Source organism: Nycticebus coucang, chromosome 16 (assembly GCF_027406575.1).
Source record: "Nycticebus coucang isolate mNycCou1 chromosome 16, mNycCou1.pri, whole genome shotgun sequence".
NCBI lineage: Eukaryota > Metazoa > Chordata > Mammalia > Primates > Lorisidae > Nycticebus > Nycticebus coucang.
The window spans coordinates 78370189-78396861 of NC_069795.1; the positions used below are offsets into that span (position 1 = coordinate 78370189).

General features: G+C 44.1%; 1 protein-coding gene and 1 long non-coding RNA gene across 4 annotated transcripts in view; both read left to right on the forward strand.

Annotated features, from left to right (window-relative positions):
* The window catches only part of XXYLT1 (xyloside xylosyltransferase 1), a 204124-nt gene that overhangs the window by 118899 nt on the left and 58552 nt on the right, over nt 1–26673 (forward strand). For all 3 annotated transcript variants that reach the window (XM_053564546.1, XM_053564547.1, XM_053564548.1), the window contains exon 3: nt 126–258. In XM_053564546.1, coding sequence (XP_053420521.1) covers nt 126–258 — 133 coding nt within the window. The remainder of the gene's footprint in view (nt 1–125; nt 259–26673) is intronic.
* On the forward strand, nt 1369–4460 carry LOC128567341 (uncharacterized). Its single transcript, XR_008374875.1, has 3 exons — nt 1369–2911; nt 3557–3613; nt 4393–4460. It is a non-coding gene; the product is annotated as an uncharacterized LOC128567341 (long non-coding RNA).

A 26673-nucleotide genomic window follows, 5' to 3' on the forward strand; every position in this document is an offset into this window, starting at 1 on the left:
TTCAGTGACAACAATAATACTCCTGTGCCGTTTTCTGTTCCCACCACTTTGTTTTCTGCCAATGGCTTAGTCTCCCTTGATGTGTGTCTGTGTCTCACTGTTTTCTTTTTTTTTTTTTCCTCCAGAGATCCTTCGAGTCATTCAGGTGGACCTCGACCTGAAGTACAAGACCAACATCCGGGAGCTGTTTGAGGAGTTTGACAATTTCCTGCCAGGCGCTGTCATCGGCATAGCCCGAGAGATGCAGCCAGTGTATAGGTAAGTCACGGCCTCCCCGTCCTCTCCCCTGTCCCCACTGCTGCACCCGTGGCATTTCGGGATTTATCGGCATGCAACTCTTCTCGATGTAGTCACTTAGGAGCGTATTTGTACTCCTTGCTGCCAGTTAATAGTGTAGGCCGGTGGGTCTGCTCCCAAGCTGTAGATGCTACCTCAATATTTTAGGATAGTTTGTGACGTTTCCTTCTGGAAAGCTCTGTTGTATTGGTTTTTGGCACTGGTTGAGCTCAGAATTTTAAAATCTTAGGTTTCGTCTTACAGAGGCGGTTATCAGGATTTAATGTCCATTCTCGTGGTCAACTGGGCTTTCTTGGCCTCTGAGTCCCTGGTGACCCCTGCTCTGCACAAGTGCGGTGGGTGGGCTGGTGGGAAAGGCAGCACAGCTTTGGGACATGGTGTGGCATCACCTGGTTGAGGTGAAGAGACACCTCCTGCATGGTACAGGGTTCTGTTGTCAGGTGCATGGCAGAGAGACGTTCCAACACCTGAGAGCTCGGAGACGTTTTCCAGAACAGTCACTGCAGCATTGTTTATAGTAGTCAAAAAATGAAAACAACTTAACCGTGCTATTCAGCAGAATGGATAAATAAAATGCATTTGTTCCATTGAGAACTCTATAGTAACAGAAACGATTAAACAGCAGCCACATGGAATGGTGGGAAAACTAAACTCTCATCTTCAAGCCTGCATGCACAGGCGCCAAGAATTATGGGGAAAACCAAAGTGATGATGATGATGATGATCCTCACAGCCAGCATGGCAGGGTGGGGACCTGGGGGCATTGCCTTTGGAGAGTTGCAAGGCTTTATTTCTCTCCCCAGGTAGAGGTATGTTTGCATGCATTCTTTTGTGACTAAAATATCTAACAATTAACAACAGCAACAACAAACAGGGAAAGGAATAGCAGAAGCAGATTTGTTAAATTAGGCATGTGACAGTGACTGTAGGGCCAGAAAGTTCTGTGATGCTGATTCTTCCTCCTTTGGCTAGAGCCATAGCTCAGCCATAGCCAGGGCTGCCCAAGTTTGCTCAGAAAGAGCTGATGTTTCCCGGCCCCGCAGTCATGCCTGCTCTTTGTTCTCAGTGCAGACCCTGATGCTGGCTCCCTGTGGACACTCTTGGAGTGAGGCCCAGTCATTGGAGAGCTCCAGGGTACAGGCAACTAGTGACTCAAGAGCCAGTATTTCCTGGAGTGGAAGGGGAAGAAGAGATGTCTCAGCTTGGTTGTGGCTATTTGCAAGACCCGATCACATAACAGGAAATTCCTGCAAGGTCTCTGAACACAAGCTGATAATTCCGTGGGCCTTGTGGACTTGTTCTCCCTTACGTAATCCTCTCGCAAGTTGCCCCAGAGTCTCTGGGTAGGCCTCTTGCTCCATGGTGGGTGGACAGGGTGTGGGCAGACACCCACCATCTTGACTACAGTGGACTGCCCTGCCTCATTCCCTCACCTTCATACTAGGGATAGTGTGTGGTGGGGTTCTTGAGCTGACAAAGGGAGGTGAAAGGAGCATCAAACAGAGGGACCCCTGTCCTAGGTACTAGTTCCAGCTCTGCCACAGCGCTCAGGGCATGGGTTTTCCCATCTGAGAAGTGAGCATGGAAGCTCCAAGCCCTTCCTCCCCTGCTCTGGGATGAGGGGCAGGGGCCATAGCTCTTTGACTCCCATGTCTTCCCTTCCTCTGGAAATTGCTGGTGAGCTCCGTAGGGTTCTGAGAGGCCTGGTGCGCTGGGATATTTAGACTGGGCTAATGATTAAAAGCAGTTAGGACAGGGATGCCATCAAGCCCAGGCTTGTAATCTACTCATGTAATATAAGTAGAAATCCAGAAACTCCATCACCTTTAATTTAAATAGTATTGATTAGAATTTATATTTTCTGTGGATGTAGGCTGTTATAAACAGTACAACTTAAATCGATTAATTGTCTCAGCTTCCCAGAAGAAATCTCTGAAAGGTTTTAGATTTCAGATGAAATTGAATTTTTCTCACGTTCAGAATCCTTAATTTTTATGCTGTACCAGGAGAACAATGAGACCTCTGCTGCTGCAGAGTCTGCAGAAGGCTGCAGGCCTCTGGCACTCAAACCAGCAGAAACTTATACTCCTTGGCGTGCTTTCTCCCTGCATCCCCCTCCCCCACTGAAATGTTTCTAAATACCTCTAATAATTAAGTTTGCAAGTGACTACCCTGCACTGCTGTGTGCCCTGCTGGCTCTGGGGAATTGCTTTTTAACATTTGCAGTCTCGTGCTAGGGCTGGGAATGGTTTGATGCTGACTGGCAGACAAGGAATTGATGTGGTTTTTACCTTCTTCCAGGAGAAAACTGGAGACTGCTGAGATCTGGACAATCTAGTGTTAGTTGTGTGTTGGTGAGGGTGGGAGGGGTGAGACTGAGAGAAGGAAGAGGTTGGGAGCGGAAGGTGAGTGAAGAGAGGGTAACCAGGCAGGGACAGACAGAGCTGGCCCTTCTGTGGAGTGAGCAGTCTCCTTGGCTTTGCCATCACAGATTTTGGGGGATCTATAGCCCAGCCACCTGCCTGCTGGCTGCAGAAGTGGTCACTTGTCACTTTCTGTGACTCTTCCCAGAACTGTCAGTGGGCTCCAACAACCAGGTTGTTTCTTTAAACGGGTAAGTAAGGTGGACAAATGTTTTATTATAAGTGGAATCTGCTAGCATCTATGAAAAGAAAGGAAAATTTATGTATGTATATATGTATTTATTTATTTATATATAGAGTCTTACTTTGTTGCCCTCGGTAGAGTGCTGTGGCATCATAGCTCACAGCAACCTCAAACTCTTGGACTCAAGTGATTCTCTTGCCTCAGCCTCCCAAGTAGCTGAGACTATAGGCACCTGCCACAACACCCAGCTATTTTTTAGACACAGGGTCTCGCTTTTGCTTGGGCTGATCTGGAACCTGTGATCTCAGGCAATCCACCCACCTCGGCCTCCCAGAGTGCTAGGATTATAGGCGTGAGCCATTGTGCCCAGAAAGGAAAATTTAAAAAACAAAACAAGTCAAAACCAAAGCACATTTTGATCTGAAAATTCACTAAGCAGGAATAGATATGGATCTCCCCAGCTGTGTCATTTTTATAGTCACTTGTCCCACGGTCACTGTACTTCAAAAGGACACTTTTAAAGTCATTTTTTATGACTGTTTCCCCTTTATTATATGCCACAAATGTTCAGAGTTTGGAGGAGGGTCAGGGAAAAGTATTTCTCAGTGCCCATTTGACAAATAGGTTTTTTATAAATTTTGTTTTCCCTCAGATGTAGACCGAACTGACTGTTTTCTGGAAAATAATGCAGAGCTTACAGGATATTATGGTAGGTTTTGTGTAATCAGTATGTTCCAAATATTGCCTAGGACATACTTCCACTAAACAATTATTTACTGTTTGTCTGAAATTTAAATCTAACAGGATGTTCTGTTTGTTTTTCCCGAAATACGGCAGTTCACACACGCCTACCCAAGACTTAAAAACTTCCCTTTTTAGCAGAAGTGAACGATCTGGCTTTCCTACAAGATCCTTGAGTGAACAGGAACAAAGAGTTTGGAAGTAGAGCTTGTGAGGGAAATCACTGCATGAGAGTGGGGGGATGGGAGGTGACCTGAAAGTGTCCATGAGGCCCCAAGCCTGAGGCTCACCGCTCTGTAGCCAGTCTGTGGCCTGGGTCATTTGGGGAGAGTGCTGGGGCCAGGAGGCCTGCCAATGGCTCCTTTAGGCCGTAGTGCTCCTGCTGACCCTAAAATATGAGAGAGAAAGAAAGAAAGAGACTCTGACTTTCTCTGTGTGTGTGTGTGTGTGTGTGTGTGTGTGTGTGTGTGTGTGTGTGTGTCAGGGTTTCAGCCCTTAATTACGGTCACTTTGTCCTGGGTCTGGCTGCCTGAGGAGCCTCTGAATGGGAGCTTGTTGGTGGGGGCCATGGGCTTCCTGTTTCATTCTCTCTGGGCTCCACAGGCAGCTGTGTGCCTGGTGTGAGCCCAGACCCACCATGAGGTGGAAGCAGCAGGCTAATCCTGTCAGCTGCTGATAACGGGCCACCAGCAGGAATTTGCTTTTGTGTTAAGTATTTTAACAAAGTGCACTCTTTCACCTTTTTAGGTCACATGGCTTTTTTATTGACAGCTGTGCCAGCCTCGCCTCCTTCCAGATGTTTGGAGTGAGTGAAAACATCCACCCAGCTTCTCTGCAGGCTGCCTCATTGTACTCCTCAGCTGGTGCAAGTCTTGGGGAGGAAGGAAGGATGTAGACTGACCCCCTATACCTGCAACTCAGTTGCTGTGTGACCTTGGTCAAATCTCTTGACTTCTCTGAGCTTCTGTTTCTTTGGCTGAGAAATGGCAATTATAACACTACATATGATATAGTTGACAGGGGGGTTATATTAGGCAATGTATTTATGGTGCCGGGCACAGAGCAACACCCAATAGTGACGATGTTATCCAGGGTCCCAGCTTGGCCACTGACTAGTTCTGTGAACCTAGGGATGTCACTGAATCTCTGGGTGTCAAACCTCAGTTTCCTTATATCTAAAATTGGAGCTGCTTCTAACCCAGCATATGTATTTTTACACACACACATACATGCATACATATATACACACACATAAATATGATGGTTACTTTCTTACTCAAAACCTTTATGTAAATTAATGCTAATCTTTTGGCTTCTTAGCATCTAAACCCTTTCCTATGTCAGAAGAATTTCCTGCCATATAATCCTGCTGCCCATTATGGAAGCCAAAACGACTGTATACTTTATTTCCTAGCTTCCTTGCAGCTAGTTAGAGTATGGGTGCAATGTTCCCTTCCTCCCCTCCCTTCCTCCCTTGAGGAAATTACCCTCATGACTTTACTGTCTATACAGGCCAGTTCTTAGACTTTTCTATATGCCTTCAACAATATAAGGATTTTGCACAACAGAAACTGTCAGTATTATAAGGAGAAAAGAACTAGTCCGCAGTCATGGAAGGACACTTTAACCTAAGGGAACACTGGAAACCAAGAGTTCAAAGGTGGAGCAGGTGGGGCAAGAGAGGGTCACAGTATAGGGGGACACACAGACTGTCCCTGTTGCAGGCACCCCTTCCTGGCTTTGCTCCATGAGCCTGGCTTCTGCTTTCCCCCATGCAGGGTGTATTTTAGTCCCTCTGACTCTGGCCACTTGACTTGCTTTTTGATTCCTTTCCCCTGTCTCCCTTCTTGGCTTAAAAAAAAAAAAATATACACACACACACACACACACACATATATACACACACAAAAGTCATTATTAAAAATATGCATTTTCATTTCTTTTTTTTTCCAGATTAATTTGAGGGTACACGTAATTAGGTTACATGGTTTGCATTTGGGGTAGAATCCAAGTTGTAGTTGTGCCCCTCACCCAGGAGGTGTGCCTGTTGGGTGAGAATACATCAGTTCCATTAAAAACTTAAAGAGTGTATTGGGGTGATTATTTTCAGTGTGCGTGTGTGTAAATGAACTCAGGCTTTACATACCCTGGTGTTTCTTTCCTGGCTCGCATAGCAGTGTATCCTGACCTTCCTCATACCTAACTGAGTCTTCCTTTGTTAAACATTGCTGGTCTTCTGATATTATTATTACTATTATTTTACCTTTTTACCATGGAAAACGTCCAACATAGGCAAGAGTAGACAGAATCCTGTAATATTTCTGGTTGTTTCAGTCTTGTAATATTCACAGAGCTTCGGGAACTGGCACTCCTTAGCCAATCTTTGTTTTATCTCTCCTCCCACCTACTTTCCCTCTTCCTCTGATTATTTAGAAACAAATCCCAGGCATCACAGTGCTTCCTCTGCGAATGTCATTCTTAGTCAATTAGTTTGTAAAAAACATAATCTACTCTTGCCGGGTTAGTATTACATGGACTCATAGTGGCGTTTTATCTTCAGGTTCCTCAGTCTGAAATCAGCTGGAGCGAGGGAGGGAAACCTACAGAGGCAGCTCTGACATGCAGGCAGCCAGCACGTCCCGTCCCTCCAGATCCTCTCGGGTCAGGAGGTTAATGTAACCCTCACCTCTGGAAGCCTTTATGGCTGATACGAATTCAGGTCCACTGTTCACTAGGCACGAAGCCCTGCTTTTTAAGAGAACCAGCCACCGCCACCACTTCAGGATATTACAGAGGACTTAGAAGGTCAAAGGCATTAGAGTCTCTTCTTTACTCTGCCACTCGAGGATGAAGATTTTAGCCCTTGTACTTGTGGGTTTTTTTTTTTTTTAAAGTTAACCAAAATTGAACCTGTCAGTTTATATTAGGCTAAATCTGAGTAAAAGAAAGAAAAACTGTCACCTTTTAAAATAGTGTTTCCTTCACTCGCTGGGAGTTAGAAAGGTGAGCTGTTTTTGCATAGCCTCTGTGACCTGGAGGCAGTGTTAGAGCCGCCATAGAAATTACTCATAAAAGGTAATGGTGGAGATATGTATACCTGCGTTGGGCTTAGAGGTCAAAGTCTACTATTAGGTTTTTTTGTGTGTTTGTTTACTTTTTTGCTTTTTTTTTTTTTTTTTCCTGAGACAAGATCTCACTCTGTCACCCAGTACTGTGGCCACAGCCCAACTCATGGCAACCTCAACTTCCTGCTGGACTCAAGTGATCCTCCTGCCTCAGTCTCCTGAGTTGCAGGACTACAGGCATGTGTCACCAAGCGTGCCATTTTTCTGTCTTTGGTAGAGATGAGATCTCACTTTGCTCAGGCTGGTCTTGAACTCCTGAGCTCAAGGGAATCTTCCTGCCTTAGCCTCCCAGAGTGCTAAGATTACAGGCATGAGCTCCCATATCTGGTCAAGGTTGTTATTTTTTAACAACATTGATAAGCAAATGTATTTTAAAAGCTGTATATTAAAGAGCTCAATGGAGATTGTGTCACTTTTGGTGTGACTGTGTCCTGTCCCCTGGGCGAGCTGGGAGCACCCGTATGCCGCCTGGAGACTGGGGATGCTGGGGGAAGCAGCTGGAGATCTGAGTGCTGAGGCTGAGAGATGAGGTCTGGGTTAAGCATGTGAAAGGCTTCCCGCCTCTGAAAACACCACTTCATAAAAGACACGCAGGTGTCTCCTGAGAGGGTGAGTCAGGGCGTTCGGGAGTGGGAGGCATGAGAGCAGGTGGCACATTCTGTTCCTGCTCCGCAGACCAAGTGCCGGCATGTAGTAGATGTTGAATGAATGAAGGAACGGATGTTTCGTCAGGGGAGCTTCTTCAGCGGTAGATGGAAGGAAGTGCCATCATGGTCTTGTCACAGCAGCCACTTTAACATTCAGTTTTTCCTTGTAAAAGAAATGTGGGAGACATTGTCACTCAGCTCATTGTGTGTGTGACTCATGGGATGAGGCGCTTTGGGCAATTATGAAGCAGAAGCCCTGGTTCCTGCTTTCCTGGAGACAGAGCAGGCAAAATGTAATGAAAACACACATGTCTAAGACGCCAGCGCCCATGTCAGTCCTGCTGTGTTGGGACAGCTCATGGATGAGCCACAAAGGCCTGTTGCTGCAGAAACTGTAAGCTTTGCTGCGTGGCCCACCTCATACTCAGTTTAATGATTTGCCTTCAAAATGCTAGGAAGTAGGGGTCATGCTCCTGTCTTTCCTCTGACAGGTCTTTTGCAAGGGTGGTCAGATCTGCCCTGCAGCACACTTGCAGCCACTAGAGGTGGGCTGAGCGCTGTGCCCAGGTGGACACTACCTCAGCAGGCATTTACCCCCAGCATCCCCAGTCTCCAGGAGGCATCCCGGTGCTGCCAGCTCACCCAGGGGACAGGACATAGTCACACCAAAAGTGTCCAGGAGCAAGGAACTGGACCCAGGCCTCCAGGAGCTTGCAGCCTAGCTGGTGGCACCATCACTCCAGTGGGAGAAGACCTCGAGATGTGCTGTGATGGAGGCACGGCAAAGGATGCAGGGTCCAGGAGCACTGTCGTTTTCGTTTTCGTATTATCGCAACCTGTTTCTTTTGCCAAATTAACATCTCATTGAAAGAACCTCATTTGCAATCTAGGCAGCAAAAAAAAAAAACCACTTATCTGTAAGCATCTTAGTGGGGAAAAAAGCATGCTAGCATAATTGAATCACAGTGGCATGGGTACTGGAGGGACCTGTTACCAACAGTGTATGGTAGGGTCTGTTTGTCATGGTGACCAGCTTCACGTGGGGGGAATTTCAGTGCATCTCCATGGCCATCTTGGGCACACATTTGAGTCAAAAGACTGCATTTCTTTCTTTTTTTTTTTTTTTATTGTTGGTACAATAAAAAAAAATTCATTGAGGGTACAATAAGCCAGGTTACACTGATTGCAATTGTTAGGTAAAGTCAAAAGACTGCATTTCTTCTCCAGCTGACTAAGTGAAATGGATATTCAGTCTCTGCCTCCCAGTAAGCAGCAGAATTATCAGGCTTTTAACTGAGCTTGGGTTTGAATTGAACACCTATCCCCCTCTCTTGTGCTGGGCTGACCTCTCGAGCCATTTACTGTTAAGCCTAGAGAACCCCATGATCTATCTGAAGGTGCCAGAATCGATCCCCAACATCAAGGAGCTGCCCACAGGAATATTTTGATCCAGGAACCAAGCTGTCCGTGACTTGGGGACTTTTCTATCACTGTATGTAAAAAAGGAAGCTTGTTTAGGAACCAGAATCGCTCACTACGGAATGATTTGCCTGGATGTTTGCTGTGTCCTTGCGTCTGCAGACGAGCAGTCATTATGGGCTTGGCCAGTCCTGGCAGACTTCCAGAGGAGTGACGTTATGGAGATGCCCGTGGGACCTCATTACTGTCAGTCAGTGTAGCACGAGGTGCCAGTGCATTTGGCCACTTCCTGCTTCCACTTGATCCCTCAGCCCTGTTGAAAAAATGTACTGCCTCCCTTAATAAAATCAAGCCCAGCGTCTTCCTGGAAACCCTTTTCTTTAATACCAGCACCATCGTCCTCTCTCGACTGGCCCTATCTCGATCACACACTTGGAACAATAAGAAGACAACACGATCCTAGCCCTCTACTTGGGTTGACAGTGAACAAGGTTTTCTTTGTTCATAATAATGTAATTGTAGTTCACTGATATTCATCTTTCAGAGAACCTGAAGACAGTGTCTAAGCAAGGTGTAGGCACAAGGATGAATCACATTATTTAGAAGGAATAACCAGGGCAGAGGAGAGGCACCCCCCATTTTCTTCTGCTACCTCTCTACTCCTGACTCATATCTTTTTAGCTGCTGTCCAAGGATAAAGGTATCATACAGATGATCGCAGTACACTTGCACAGAAGGAGTTACGGAGTCCTTGAGACCATTTTGACGCAGAGCAGACTGAAACAGACAAGGAGAAGGAACTGTCTGACTCCTCTTTGCCAGCCAGACTTGGGAGAGATTCAAGGATAAAATGCAGGACCTGGGCTGCATGTGATTAGCTGTGAGTGCAGGTGCCTGCCAGCCACCTGTAGACCACATCAGAAAAGCCCTAGTACCCAGTCCACACATCATATCACACTAAAGATCGGCTGGAGCAGCCGAGTTTGTTTAAATTATGAAATGGGAGAACATCTGATTAGCACTCAGAATAAAAGGTGATCAACTGGAGAATGTAACATATCATAGCAGGTACAAGAAGAGGCCATCTGTGATTCAGAAACTCAGGGTACAGGCCTATAGCAGTTTAATTTTAGTTGAATACCTTTGCAAAGTGATATGATTTTTGTTTGTTTGTTTAGCAGGCCCGGGGCTGGGTTCAAACCCACCAGCCCCAGAGCATGTGGCTGGCTCCCTAACCACTGAGCACGGGCACCCAAGAAGTGATATAAATTTTTGAAGATTTAAAAATGGATTGTAAAAAAATAAATAAATAAAATAAAAATAAAAATGGATTGTATCAGTGTAACGTGGCTTATTGTACCCTCAATGAATCCCCAACAATAAAATAATAATAATAATAAAAATTTAAAAAAATGGATTGTAAAAGAAAGAGAAAGAAAGCAATTGATTGAAAACCAATCTATGCCCTATTTCTTAATTGATGTTTCTGATTTGGGGGGGTTGTTTTGCATCAATATGGCCCCATTGTTTTCAGTTCTCCTGATTATTTTTTTCTTTTCAAAAGAAGTGAGAATTTGTGTTGTTAATGTAAAACCTTCTGATTTTTATTTATTTTTTTATTGTTAAATTATAGCTGTGTACATTGGTGCAATCAAGGGGTACAATGTGCTGGTTTCATATACAATCTGAAATATTCTCATCAAATTGTTCAACATAGCCTTCATGGCATTTTCTTAGTTATTGTATGTAGGCATTTGTATTCTGCATTCAGTAAGTTTCGCCTGTACCCATTCTAAGATGCACTGTAGGTGTGGCCACACCCTTTACTCTCCCTCCACCCTAACCTCCCCACTCCTTTCCCCTCCCTTGGCCCTTTCCCCATATTCTTCTGCTATAGTTGGGTTATAGCCTTCATGTGAAAGCTATAAATTAGCTTCATTGTAGGGCTGAGTACATTGGATACTTTTTCTTCCATTCCTGAGATACTTTGCTAAGAAGAATATGTTTCAGCTCCATCCATGTAAACATGAAAGAGGTAAAGTCTCCATCTTTCTTTAAGGACTGCATAATATTCCATGGTATACACCTACCACAGTTTGCTAGTCCATTCGTGTGTCAATGGGCACTTGGGCTTCTTCCATTACTTAGCAATTATGAATTGGACTGCAATAAACATTCTGGTACAGATGTCTTTGTTATATTGTGATTTTTGGTCTTCTGGGTATGAACCTAGTAAAGGAATTATAGGATCGAATGGCAGGTCTATCTTTAGGTCTCAAAGTATTCTCCAAACATCCTTCCAGAAGGATGTTCCAGAAGGAATGTATTAGTGTGCATTCCCACCAGCAGTGTAGAAGTGTCCACGCCAACATCTCTGGTTTTGTGATTTTGTTATGTGGGCTACTCTTACTGGGGTTAGGTGATATCTCAAAGTAGTTTTGATTTGCATTTCTCTGATGATTAAGGATGATGAGCTTTTTTTCATGTGTCTGTAGATTGTGCTTCTGTCTTCTTTAGAGAAGTGTCTCTTCAAGTCCCTTGCCCACCCTGAGATGGGATCACGTGTTCTTTTCTTGCTATACGTTTAAGTTTTCTGTGGATTCTGGTTATTAAACCTTTATTGGAGGTATAACCTGCGAATATTTTCTCCCATTCTGAGGGCTGTCTGCTTGCTTTACTTACTATGTTCTTGGCTGTGCAGAAGCTTTTTAGTTTGATCAGGTTCCAGTAATGTATTTTTGATACTGCTTCAAATGCCTGGGGAGTCCTCCTCATAAAATCTTCACCCAGGCCAATTCCCTCAAGAGTTTTCCCTGCACTTTCTTCAAGTATCTTTAAAGTTTCATGTCTTAAGTTTAAATCTTTTATCCAGTAAGAGTCTATCTTAGTTAAGAGTGAAAGGTGTGGGTCCAGTTTCAGTCTTTTACAGATCGCCAGCCAATTCACCCAGCACCATTTGTTAAATAGGGAATCTTTTCCCCACTGAATGTTTTTAATTGGCTTGTCAAAGATCAAATAACAGTAAGTAGGTGGATTCATCTCTTGATTCTCTATTCTATTCCAGACATCTACTTCTCTGTTTTTGTGCCAGTACCATGCTGTTTTGATCACCATCGATTTATAGTTCAGTCTCAGGTCTGGTAGCATGATTCCTCCTGCTTTGTTTTTATTTCTGAGTAATGTTTTGGCTATTCAAGGTTTTTTTCTGATTACATATAAAACGAAGTATTATTTTTTAGAGATCTTTAAAATATGACAATGGAGCTTTAATAGGAATTGCATTAAAATTATATATTGCTTAGGGTGGTATAGACGTTTTAACAATGTTGATTCTTCCCAGCCATGAGCATGGTATGTTTTTCCATCTGTTAACATCTTCAGCTACTTCTTTTCTTAAAGTTTCATAGTTCTCTTTATAGAGATCTTTCACATCCTTTGTTAGGTATACTCCCAAATATTTCATCTTCTTTGGCACTACTATGAAAGGAATAGAGTTCTTGACTGTTTTTTCGGCTTGGTTGTTGTTGGTATATATAAAGGCTACAGATTTATGGGTGTTGATTTTGTAGCCTGAGACATTGCCGTATTCCTTGATCACTTATACAAGTTTTATAGTAGAATCCCTAGTGTGTTTCAGATGTACGATCATATCATCTACGAAGAGTGAAAGTTTGATCTCTTCTGACCCTATGTGAATACCCTTGATCGCCGTTTCTTCCCTAATTGCAGTGGCTAAAACTTCCATTACAATGTTAAAGAGCAATGGAGACGATGGGCAACCTTGCCTGGTTCCTGATCTAAGTGGAAATTATTTCAATTTAATTCCATTAAATACGATATTGGCCATGGGTTTGCTATAGATGGCCTCTATTAGTTTAAGAAATGTCCCTTCTATACCAATTTTCTTAAGTGTTCTGATCATGAAGGGATGCTGTATATTATCAAAAGCTTTTTCTGCATCAATTGAGAGAATCATATTGTCTTTATTTTTTAGTTTGTTTATGTGCTGAATTACATTTATAGATTTACGTATATTGAACCAGCCTTGAGACCCTGGGATAAATCCCACTTGGTCATGGTGTATAATTTTTTTGATGTGTTGTTGGATTTTGTTTGTTAGGATATTATTGAGTATTTTTGGATCAATATTCATTAGTGATACTGGTCTGTAATTTTCTTTTCTTGTTGGGTCTTTCCCTGGTTTGGGGATCAAGGTGATGATTGCTTCATAGAATGTGTTGGGTAATATTCCTTCTTTTTCTATATTTTGGAAGAGGTTTAGTAATATAGGTACTAGTTCTTCTTTAAAGGTTCAGTAGAATTCTGACATAAAGCCATCTGGTCCTGGGCTTTTCTTTTTAGGGATATTTTGTATAGTTGATGCTATTTCAGAACTTGATATAGGCCTGTTCAACATTTCCACTTCATTCTGGCTAAGTCCTGGTAGGTGGTGTACTTCTAAGTATTGGTTGATTTCTTTCAGATTTTCATATTTTTGAGAGTAAAGTTTCTTGTAATATTCGTTAAGGATTTTTTGAATTTCTGAGGGGTCTGTTGTTATTTCATCATTACTATTTCTGATTGATGAAATTAGAGATTTTAGTCTTTTTTTCCTGGTTAGGTTGGCCAAAGGTTTATCTATTTTATTGATCTTTTAAAAAATCCAACTTTTGGATTTATTGATCTGTTATATAATTCTTTTGTTTTCAATTTCATTTAATTCTGCTCTGATTTTGGTTATTTTTTTTCTTCTGCTGGGTTTGGGGTTGGAGTGTTCTTTCTTCTCCAGTTGCTTGAGATGTCCCATTAAGTTATTAACTTCCTCTCTTTCCATTTTCTTGAGGAAGGCTTGCAGTGCTATAAATTTTCCTCTTAGGACTGCCTTTGCAGTATCCCAGAGGTTCTGATAATTCGTGTCTTCATTGTTGTTTTGTTCCAAAAATTTGGTGATTTCCTTCTTAATCTTGTTTATAACCCATCTATCCTTCAGCATAGGTTATTTAGCTTCCATGTTTTTATATGGGTATGCAGATTCCTGTTGTTATTGAGTTCACCTTTTATTCTGTGATGGTCTGAGAAGATGCAAGGAATAATTTCTATTTTTTAAAATGTGCTGAGGTTAGATTTGTGGCCTAGGATGTGGTTGATTTTGGAGTCTGTTCCGTGGGCTGATGAGAAGAATGTGTATTCAGTTTTGTTGGGGTGAAATGTTCTGTAGATGTCTGTTAAGTCCAGATGTTGAATGGTTAAGTTTAAATCTAAAATTTCTTTGCTTAGCTTTTTGGAAGATTTATCCAGCACTGCTAAAGGGGTGTTAAAATCTCCAACTACTATGGAACTGGAGGAAATCAAGTTGCTCGTGTCTGTTAGTGTTTCTCTTATAAATTGAGGTGCGTTCTGGTTGGGTGCATAAATATTAATAATTGAAATCTCATCATATTGAGTATTACCTTTAACAAATATGAAGTGTCCATCCTTATCCTTCCTTATTTTGGTTGGTTTAAAGCCTATTGTATCTGCGAATAGGATTGCAATGCCCGCTTTTTTCTGCTTTCCATTTGCCTGGAGTATAGATGACCATCCCTTCACCTTGAGTTTATATTTGTCTTTTAATGTAAGATGCAATTCTTGTATGCAGCAGATATCTGGCTTGAGTTTTTGTATCCAGTCAGCCGACCTGTGCCTCTTTAGAGGACAATTTAAAACATTCACATTAATTGAGAATATTGATAAGCCTTTCAAGAGTCCGGTGGACATTTTTAATCCTTTTGCGACTGTGGAAGTTGGAATTTGATCAAAGATTTCTGGGTGGGTTTACTTTTGTGGTGGAGGATTATGCTGGTCTTTATGAAGGATAGGTCTGAGAATATTTTTGAGAGCTGATTTAGTTATGGCAAATTTCTTCAACATGTGAATGTCATTAAAGTATTTAATTTCTCTGTCATAAATGAAACTCAGTTTAGCTGGGTACAGGATCCTGGGTTGAAAGTTATTTTGTTTTAGGAGATTAAAAGTTGATGACCACCCTCTTCTGGCTTGAAAGGTTTCAGCAGAGAGATCTGCAGTTATTCTAATATTCTTCCCCTTGTAGGTGATGGTTTCCTTTCATCTGGTGGTTTCAGAATTTTCTCCTTCATATCAACTTTAGTGAAATTGATTATGATGTGTCTGGGGGATGTCTTATTTGGGTTGAGTCATGCTGGAGTTCTGAAACTGTCTGCTATCTGAATTTCAGAATCTCTTGGCATGTCTGGAAAGTTCTCCTTCATAATCTCATGGAGAAGAGACTCTGTGCCTTGTGAAGCCACTTCATCACTTTTGGGATCCCTATAAGAATATTAGTTTTCTTTGAATTATCCCAGAGCTCTTTGAGAGACTGATCTGTTTTTGCCCCCCATTTCTCTTCCTCTTTGAGAGTTTGGGAGTGTTCGAGAGCTTTGTCTTCAATGTCAGAAATCCTTTCTTCTGCTTGCTCCATTCTGTTACTGAGGGATTCTACTGTGTTTCTCAGATCTTTGAGGGCTGCAACTTCTTGTCTCAATGTGTCAAAATATTTGGTCATTTGGTTTTTGAGTTCGTTGAATTCTTGAGATATCTTTTGGGTTACTGCTTGGAATTCTAATTCGATCTTATTTGCTATCTAGATTCTGAATTTGATTTCAGACATCTCAGCTATTTGTTTGTGCCTGGGTCTTGTGCTGTGTCTGCCCCATTGATCCTTGGGGGAGTTGATCTACTCTGATTATTCATATTGCCAGAATTTTTCTGTTGATTTCACCTCATGATTGTTTTTCACAGTTGCCTCTGGCTGTCCTCAGAGTTGGGGAGGTGTCTCTCCAAGATTAGACCCCAGCGGGATCACCCTATTGTTGCTGGATCAGTGTTGCTCCTCTGGGGTTGCCCCAGCCAGGGAGTTCTGTTTATGGGAGCAGCTCCAGAGTGTGACCCACCCAGATCCAGCAACAGGGCAGGGGGTAGTGCACACGGTTCTGGGAGTGCCTGGTGCCCAGTGACTTTGGCACAGATAGCCCAAGGCTCCAGTAGTCTCTGTGCTCTACGCAGAGGCAGGGAGGGCTCTGGAGGGCACATGGCTACCAGAGTCCCTGGCCAGATGAGCGGGCCGGTGTGGAGGCAGGAAGGGTATAGGAGGGAGGACACGGGATTGCGCAGCTCCCGCAGTTCCTGGTCAGGGCGTGTGGAGGCCTGGCAGGCACGGGTTGTGGTTCACAGGTCCCAGCACAGCTCTTATGGAGGTCTGGGCGGGTGCCTGTGGCGGGTTGAGGTGCAGCTCTTTAACTTCTGATTTTTAAATGTTGACAGTTGAGCAGTCTGCTGGCGAAACAAAACACATCTGTGTACCAGACTAAGCCCAGGAACTGCCAAATTGAAACCTTTGGTTTGAAGGTTCATTGAGGTAAAAACTGGCCAAATGCTCAGGACTCTCTGAAGGCTTCAGTTGGCTTGTCCTGGGATGCTGACAATTTTCAGATACATTTCAACTTTGTTTTTTCCAAGTGTTTTCTCCCATTACTTAAAATAGTTGATTTTTATTGGTAATTTAAAATTCCATCAAATGTTTTTCTAACTAACCTCAGACTTATCTAATAATAAAATGTCAAGGCCAAGCATAATTCTTATCCAGAAATGTAATTTTGAGAAGAAAATAAAAAGATCCTCAGACTCATCATTTATTGGTGCTGGCAAGCATTCTAGCTATAGTTTAAAGAGCATCTTTAAACTACTTTCAGGGTCTGAAGATGCTTTTGGGAAATTGAAAACCCAGGCAGGGAGGAATAGAGGGAAGGAAATTTAAAGGGAACAGAGCAAAAAAGATGGAGAGGGGGGCAGCGCCCGTGGCTCAAAGAGGTAGGGCGCTGGCCCCATATGCCAGAGGTGGTGGGTTCAAACCCAGCCCCAGCCAGAAACTGCAAAAAAAAATTAATTAATTAATTAATTAAAAAGATAAAGACCTGGGGGTGATGTGGCATTTGTATGCTCTCTGCTTCCCTCTTCACCATCCTGTCCATTCAGTGCTGCCTGAGCGGGGCAGTGCTAGACCCATGGACGTCCCAGTGTGCACATGGACGCCGGCCCCCAAGCCTTGCTGTGCTGGATTGTGCCGTCAAGGACATGTCCTTGATGTCCTTTTTGATAGCCTGTCTGAAAACCATTTTAGAGTCAGGAATGGTTGCATTTCTCCTGGATAATTTATTGCTTTTCTTACATACAACTAATTAGATGTCCTTTTTCCTTTTTTTCATTGTTGACTACTAGAAGACTTTCAGCCAGACTTGTGGCATACCTATGGCAAACTTATGGTTTTCATAGGATACATTTTGGTGTCTTTGTCAGCTAAGATAAATTCCTTCTGAGACAAAAGGAGGGATGAAATGGGAAGGGAAGGAAAGGGGGTGGGAAGGAAATGTGTGCAATCTGAATTAGGCCCTGCTACCTAAGACTCCGTGTTCTAGATCTGCCTGCCCATAGTAAGTAAAAATAAACATCATGAGAAATTGTCCTGGGTGGCAGTGACCATTTGATTTCACCATTAACTTACTGTTTAGAACACTTTTGAGAGTTAGGGGACAACAGGTGTCGATCAGTGCTGTCCTGGGCTCCCCAAAGACGTGTGATCACCCTAAGCTTGATGGGGCGCAGCAAGGAAGGAGGCGGGAGAAGGGCCTGGGAGGAAAACGCAGGGAGGTGGAGATATTTAGGGTTAGAAATACCCTCATGGTCAATCATATATTCATATGGCTAAAAGAAAATGATCAAAATACAGTATCACAAAACGAATGATTTGCTCCTATACAAAGAGACCTCCTTTCTTTTCCTTCGGTTCCCAGTGCTTATGGAGGGGATGACAATGGGAACAAATCTCACGTTAACCACATAGTGAGTGAGTTCCACGAGGCTGAAAAAATGGGTGTGCCTCTCCTCTGGCTCTGGTTAAACATTGAAAATATTTGATGGAATTTTAAACATTTGTTAAATTAGGATAGAAACCAGTCTGGAAGGTAAAGTCTAATTAAAATTTGAGGCTCTTGGGAGAGATGGCTTACCTAATAAGTTAGAGATCCCTGAGAACATCTTAGGTCCCCAAGAGGGTGGTGCTGGTGTTGGCTGGTGAGGCCTCGAGATTTGCTCATGGAGTGGGGACCTGCTGTCCCCAAGCTCTCAGTCTTTGGAGAGGTGGCCGATACTGCAGCCCTGTCACGGCATGAGCTCTCCACCTTCAGAGAGGTGGCTGACAGAGTATGGCCCTGCCATAGCCTGAGCTCCCTGAGTGTCTGTCAAACTCAGGTTTATATGTATTTTGAAGCCCAGTAGTTGAGGTCACATACAGGGTCTGATAAAGTGTAATAATCAGTCCTGAGGGGAAGTGGGAGTTCACTCCAAGTTCTTATCACAGCAGAACTTATGTCACTCATGTAGCAAACGGTGCTAGTGTTTGGCAACATTTTAAAGCTACATAACCCAGCATATATGGAAGTACCATGTGTTAGAACCAGAAGGGGAGTGTCGGACCATTCTTAGGCCGGAATTTGGCTTTCGGCTGGATTTTCAAGGTAACAAGTACCCTGTCTCTATAAATGCATTTTCCAAGTGCCTTAGTCAGTTCAAGCTTCTGTAACAAACACAGACTTAATGGCTTGTAAACAACAGAAAGTTTTTGCTCACAGTTCTGGAGGCCGGGAAGTTCAAGATCAACATGCTAGTGGACGATCTGTCTGGTGAGGACCTGCTTCCTGGCTTGCAGATGGCCCTCTTCTTATTGTATCCTGGGGGAGGGGGCAGCAAGCTCTCTCATGTCTTTTCTGACAAGGGCACTAATCCTATCATGAGGGTGAAGCCTGCAAAGCCCCACCTCCTAACACCATTCCACTGGAGGTTAGGATCTCAACACATGATTTTGTGGGGACATACATGCAGGCCATCACACTAAGGCTGCACCCACATTTCCTGATAGTCCAAGTTATCTCAGGAGCTGGAATTTGGCCCTGAGTTGAACGGGAAGATTAGACTTTCTCTGTTGGATAGTGCCAACACTGCCTACAGACTAATTTGCCCGTTTTGAGAACTAACCACTGGGATTTGGCCATAATTCCATGTAGAAGGAATCAAGGGGGAAAAGTGGAAGTGAGGAAACTATCTCTCAAAAGTGTAAATGTTTTACTGTCACTGTTGATTTCTGTCTGGCTGAGAAATCTCTAAGAGCTGCTTTTAGTGTGCATTATCTATAGGTCAGATGCCCAGCAGGGCTAACCCCTCCCAGCCCATGACTGGACGAGGAGGACTTGCCTGCTTTTGTGTACTCCCGAGGCTCTCAGCCCAGCGTGCAGGGCTCAGATGTTGCCTATGTGTCATGGGTGCATTTATATTCATCTGGAGCAGAATCTCTAGGAGCTGGGAGCAGAACTCATCTGGGAGGGGTTGGCAGGAGCTGTAGGTGAAGGCAGCCATGTCCAGCCCGGCCCAGCCTGGCTGTGGGCTCTGGTATGCAATGGAAATTTGGACTCCCATTGTGGAATTCACTCATGTGGCCTGGCCCTGGTGTTATCCTGGATAAAATTAAGAAATTAATGTGAGTTTGGTCTCAGTCCTGGTATCAGTTTGGGGAAATGGCTCTTGTCCTGTCATCTCAGCACATCTGAGCTTATCCAGGCTACACTGGTGATTTTAACAGCTCAGCTGTGAAGAATTTCACAGCTATTTGTCCAGGGCCTACTCTGGGTCAGGCTTTGCCCTCAAGAAGTACAGTCCAGAGGACTGTCCCCACATCCACAGGCGAGGGCCTAAGCACACTGTAAAAGTGTCTCTGTTGGTCTCCTGCAGACCTGTGGCCTTCCTGCTACCTGTCTGACTCTGGGTTCTGCTTCTCTCCCCCTCACTTTCTGCCTTGGGAAGTGCCTTAGCCAGATTGGCAGCTTGACTTTCCATTTCATTTTACACCAGACACAGTCTCTTGGGCTGCTGAAATTTGCATGCTCTGTGTAGCCAAGGGGTAGCTTGTCTCTTCCATGTTCCCAGACTAATGAATAACTGCCTCTCTTGATTTTCGTGAGCACCTGCTGTATGCCAGGCTTTGTATTTATTTGAAAGGACAAACTCCTTAGCCTGGCATTCAGGGACCTCCACGTTCCCCCTCTCTCCACAGCCCCTCTCCTCTCACTGGGCTTCCCTTGTACCTTTGGTTTCAGCCACACTGACCCCCTGGATGTTTTCCAAACAGGTGCTTGCCCACCTCTGCCTGGGATACTCTCCCTCCAGCCCACCCCTCTATATGCCCTGATTATTCTGCAAGGCCCAGGTGAGACACCACCAATGCTGTACAGTCTTTCTGAGGGCCATCCACATCCACCTTTCACCCCTGCTCCTCAGGCTTGGACAGAGGCTTCCTATGGATATGTCCTTCTCTACAAGGATGTGACCTCTTTGAGTACCGCTCCCTGACTAGTAAACATTGCCCAACCTCTCTCCTAGTCTCCTCCTAGTCTCACTTGTCCAGTCTGGAGGTCTGAAATGAAACCATTCTTCCAGCCGTTTTCCATCTCTGGTTCTCTAAGTACATCTTGAAGTTTTAAGGCTTGGTTATTATTTTTAAATAATGGCATGAAGGAGAGGACACTGAACTCAAGTTATAGGATAAAACCAAATCACTTAAGATTTCTGGAAATCTACATGCTCTCATTGCCTTTGTGGAGATAGACTAAAATGTTAGGAAAGCTTTTGCCCTCAAAGTTAGGCAGAGCTGGGTTGGCCACTGGTTCCACCGCTTACTGGCATATGACTTTGCATGACCTACCTAGGCCTTTTAAAGCCTCAGTTTTCTCATCTGTAAGATGAGGATACACCCAGTGTATTGGTTATAAAATGATTTCTCCTACATCTTCCATGGCACATTTGAGATATATGACTCATAGGTCAGAGTAGAGGCAGAAAGGATATTTGAGAAAGTGTACCTGCTAGTTTTGATATTTGAGAACTGTGGTCTCCAACCCACAGACTACAGATTAGTACTGCACGGCCTATTAGAAACTACACAGCAGGGGGTGAATGGCAGGCAAACGAGTGAAGCTTCATCTGTATTTACAGCTGCTCCCAGGGCTCACATCACCACCTGAGCTCCACTGCCTGTCAGATCAGTAGCAGCAGCAGCGGCCACCTTCTGTGAACTGCACACGTGAGGCATCTAGGGTGTGTGCTCCTGGTGAGAATCTAATGCCTGATGATCTGAGGTCAAGCTGTAATGCTTGAATCATACTGAAACCATCCCCCTTCCCTACCCCTGGTCATGGAAAAATTATCTTCCATGAAACTGGTTCCTGGTGTCACAAAGGTTGGGGACTACTGTGCTAGAATTTGTGTGCTGTTTGGGAATCACTGGCCTAGATCCTTCCTAAACAGTTGAGAATGAAATAGTGTCTTGTACACGTGACATAACACCAAGCACAGGACAGCTCAATAAGAACCTTCTCCCTTTCTTCCTGTCCTACACAATCCATCACTTCCCTTGGTGCTGGGAAGTCAGTAGTGGAAATTATTTACAGAACATGGAGAGGTTACTGTAGAACAAGAGGTAGGGTGACCTTGACAGCCAGAAGATGTCTGTCCTGGCTTAGAAAATAAGTGTGCTGTGCAGGGAGGGAGCAAGTCCTGCCTTGGAGGAAGCGGCTGCTGGCCCTCTGCTCTTCCCAGTCTTTGAGGTTGCATGCTGGTTGCATGCCCTTGGTCATGATGAAAGGCATGGCTTTGCTTTCCCTTTCCGCGGTGCGGAAGACTAATGCCAGAAGCCTGATGGCAAAGGTGCAGAAGGCATGGCCAGATCGGAGCTGACTGTGAGTAGCCATCTGTGTTGTTTTATAAATTACAAACTGAAAATAGCTTCCAACAATATGGTGTCAAGGATTCTTTTGAAGGACTGGTATTAAAGAGTTTCAAGCTTTGATTAATAACGTGCCCTTCCCTGCGTGCCACCTCCCCCAAGCCCTAGAAGAAAGCATCACACTCCACTTTCTCTCTCACTTCCTTTCTTCTTCCTCTTCAAAACTCCCTTCTCTGCTCTGGCTCCCACAGTGCACTGGGGCACATCGTAACTGTGATTAGATGCTCCTGTGCTGCCTGCAGCCCAACCTAAACTTACAGGCGGCTTCATGTGACTTGACCAAGTTGAAGTCTAACTATTTCCTGTTAGACACTCACTCCCTGTGGTCATTTCTCAGTTTAAGAACCTGTCTTCTGGGTCCAGACTTCTGTGATTAAGATCCTCACCATCCAGCGCCACTTCTCAGTACAGTCCAGAGGCAAAGTATAAGGTCGTATTTACTTCTTTTGGCTTCTGCTGGGTGTGTATATTTTCATGTCCAAGCCTGAGATCTATGTTCTCTTTGAAAGACATGCTACAGCCTTCCAAGCAACTCCAGTGCTTTGTGAGCCGTGCGCGCCCCCATTTCAGTGGCTTTGCTCCCACCAGAGGCTATGGCAGTGCTGCTGTCCCATAGGCTTGGACAGGGCTCAACTGTTGACACGTTGGCTTTATAGTCATCTTGTAAGTTTGCTCTCATGCTAATTCAGTGAAGTAGGAAAATAGGTAGTTTTATCCTTGTTTTGCTGAAGATACCAAGTTTTGGGTAGGTTGCATTTGCCCAGGGTTTTTCAGTCCCTAGGTCAGGACTATAACCCAGGCCCCTGGCCTCAGTGTCCTGTTGTCCCGTGTTTACCTGAGTTCCTGGGGGGATAGATCCTAGCTCCTGACCTCTAGTTCCTGAATTAGGAAACAGCAGATCTCAAGGGGTTGTGCAGCCTCATATCCAGCCACCTTGCAGCCTGGGTCGTGTGTCCCTGTTTTGGGGATTTGCACCACATACTTGTATGTTAAAAATAGTCTTTCCATTAAAGCATTTAAAGGCACTCAAGTTCCTACATTTGCATTTGAGCCTTGTACAAATGGCTCTTCCACATCTGTCCATAGTCACATTTGGCAAATGCTGGATTTCTGTGCTAACCTGCATGGGTCTCTCCAGCAAAACAATTTTATCACTTTTCCTTGCAGCACAGTGACATCTCCAGGGATGCTGTGATCAGTGTGTAATTAAAGTGAGTTGCGTGTGGCTGGTCTCAGAACATTTCTTGGGATGTTTGATCACTGGGGAATCTCAGTGGTATAGGTTTTGTGTGAATTGTATCCAGTTAGGCCACTATAATTTCTACACCAGAGAGAGCATGCTTTTCATTATTAGAGGGTATGGGCTTTGTTTTTTTGATATGTCTGCAGCCTGGATTAAAATTTCTCTCACCATTGCGGATGTATCAGAATAATGCCTGCTTTCCTGCCATCTATCCCTCCACCCATCCGTCCATCAGTCCATGTAGGGTGGCAGGAAAGATTTACTGTGGAAACAGTCTGAGTTTCAGTATCTACCCCTTAACTCATAGAAATTCCACCCTGCTATTCACTGCAGAAGCCTCTTTTTTGCTGTAACGTCTTTCCCCTGGGTCTTGCCCTCCTGTGTTGAGGCCTGGGTGCTGTGTGCAGAGCCAGCTTGGATCCTCCAGAGAAGAGTGGAGGTGCCCAGTATGCCATCAGCTCTGGAAATTGAAACCACTTGTCCTTTGCCTTCCTCCCTCCCCTCTCACTGACAAACCTTTATCCTCCATTGTGTGAGGAGGGAATGGCGGCTTGGATCAAGTCCCTTCCTATCTGCCTTTATGAAATGAGAAGAATGAATTGAAATGCCTTTCTTAACTCTAACAGACAGTTATAGATTCTGTTAATATGATTACAGAAACTCAGGGATGGGAGAGACATCCGAGGACAGGGTTTCTCGAGTGGAATCTCCCCTCCAGCACCCCTCATTTATCAGGTCTCAGCTTGATCCCCTCCCACAATGCGGGCCCAGCCTCTTCAAGGCAGCAGGTTATTTTATTATTGGACAAGTTCATTAGAATACCTTTCTTATATTAAATTTTAAAATATGCCTCTCTGTGGCTTCTACTCATTGTCCCCGGCTTCTGCACTCTGAGGCCACACAGAACATGTCTGCTTGCTATTTCCCACAAAAGTCCTTCAGATACTCAGATTTACAGAGAAGCTCTCATTTCCTCTGCATCGTCTCTGTCAGGGCTGATCGTCCTTCCCCACTCCACACACACCTTCATGCCAGGAGATTTGAAATACAGATGGGGAAGGCTCCCCTCTCTGCCTAAGTTCCCTGAGGCAGGAGCAAAGCTGTGCAGACACACATTCCGTACCGGGGAAGCCAGAGTCCCAGTTTGTAGGTCTCCCAAGCCCCATCCAGGCATCCCGAGGGCTAACCTTCTTAGTGCGCAGATTTGGTACAGCGATATGCTGTAAGGTTTGTAGCCTAGGGGCCTAGGAGCTGTAGGCTGTACGGCATAGCAATAGGCTATGTGAGTATTATCTATGCTCCTAGGCTGCAACCTGTACAGCGTGTTACTCTACTGAATGCTGTGGGCATCTGTAACACAATGGTAAGTATTTGTGTATCTAAACCTATCTACATATAGAAAAGGTACAGCAAAAATACAGTGTAAAAGATTAAAAAATGGTACACCTATATAGGGCACTTACCATGAATGGAGCTTGTAGGGTAGGAAGTTGCTCTGGGTGATTCAGTGAGTAAGTGGTGAGTGGAGGCCTAGGGCATTACCACCCGTTACTACAGACTTTATAAATACTGTACACTTAGGCTACGCTGAATTTTTTAAAAAATGTTTTTCTTTCTTCAATAATAAATTAAGCCTAGCTTATTCTAACCTTTTTATTTTATAAGCTTTTTAATTTTTAAAAACGTCTTGATTCTTTTGTTACAACACAAACACACTGTCCAGCTGTACAAAAATATTTTGTTTCTTTATATCTTTGTTCTATAAGCTTTTTCCTATCTTTTTAAATGTTTAAGTTATTTTTACCTTTTAAACTTTTTTTTTAGTAAAAACAAAGACACATGCACACACATTAGCCTAGGCCTATACAGAGTTAGGATCACCAAGACACCAGCAGATGATAGGAATTTCTCAGCTCCATTATAATCTTACAGGATCATCATCTGTACGTGGCCTAACATTGACCGGAGCATCGCTGTACAGCACCTGATGGTACACAGTCAGGATAAGGGGCATGGCAACTAGATGCCAAGAATATCTATCTAAGAGTTTTAAACCCTGGATCAACTGCCCATGATTATTTGTAGCAGAAGTGGTTAAAATATGAAATGCTTGACATGCCTGAGGCTGAAAATCTGATTTTCTTGGTGCAGACACGTTCTTACTTAGAGACCAATAGGTGCCGTCACTTATAGTATGGTTGCTTTCAAAGGTCTTTCTTCCCCTGCTTTCCTACAGCACTTACACAACTCTTAGGCACCTATTGAATTCTCCAATTTTGTTTCTTCTTACTTTGGAAGAAAGGAAGGTCTCGCCCTTCTTTCCAATCCACAGAGCTGGCAAAGCCATCAACCTGCGGATGTTGGCTGTTGTGACGCTGGTGTGGTTCAGGAAAAATTAATTTTCCTCCTCTCCTCAGAGCTTGATGGCCCCGCAGCCATCTGTCTGTTCCGTGGGAGGGACACCTCACGCTCCAGTAGCCTTTTCCTTTGCATTTCACACTCCTTGATCTGCCTATTCCCTGTTGGCACCACTCTCCTTCCCTCAGGCACCTGAGACCGTGCTGGTGTTTACACCTGCTTACAGCCTCCACCCCAAGCAGGACCTTTTGGATGAGACGCTGTATACTTTTGTTTTTCTGGAACTCAAGCAGCTGGAAGGTTTGCTTTACAGAATGCAGCGACTTCTGCACTTGTTACCTGGAAAACCCAGTTCATCAGAATATACAATTTTGATAGAGAATCGTTCAGAAAATTAAACAAACTGAATTAAAATCTTGGTTCACTTTCTTCATTGGTAAAAATGAGAATCATATCGTGCACTCAGAGTTGTTTGAAGATATGCATAAACTTTAAAGTACTACATACATCTGTGAAAGATTATTATTTATTTTTTTTTTTTTTGCAGTTTTTGGCCGGGGCTGGGTTGGAACCTGCCACCTCCGGCATATAGGGCCAGCACCCCACTCCTCTGAGCCACAGGCGATTATTATTTTTTTTACAGTCTTCAAGCATGCTTCTTCGCTGGGGACTCCTGGATGGGAGGCATCAGCTGTAAGTCTCTGAGTAAACCAAGAGAAAGACATGCTGTTACTCCTCAGCTCTTTGGCTCTGCCTTGGAGCATTGAGAAGGCTCACACAACATCTCTTCAGGGAAGACTGATGTCATTCCCCCTAAAACTTTGCTTTACTCTGGTACCATTAAATCAATGGTGGGCAGAAATATAGTTTGTAATGATAACTCATGCTTAATGAATGTGTGTTAAGGGCCAAGCGTTGTTGTAAGCAACTGTGTATTGAAGTAAGCAACTGTGTATTGAATCACCCAGCTTCCTAGGAATAGTCCTATATCTGCCCCCATTTTACAGATGAGGAAGCAGAGGCTCATCAAGGCACAACCTTGTGCCCAGTGTGTCACAGCCTGTAAGTGACCCTGGGGTCTGCCTGTGCTCCAGCGTGGCAGGGCGGCCCTGAGGGCCCCACTGCGTTCCTTAGTTCCTTAGGAGCGAGGGCCTGCCTGGCTCCCCCCAGTCTCTCTGGCTGGTCCTGCTCCATGCTGACCGCCTGCCTGTACGTCTTTCTTCATCACCATATCTATTCACTGAGGCTCTTAGGCGATAGACAGGAGAGGTGATGTCCCCATTTTACAAAATTTGTCCAAGGTCACAAAACTAGGAAATGGAGGCTCCAAGCCTCAAGCTTACTCCAGTG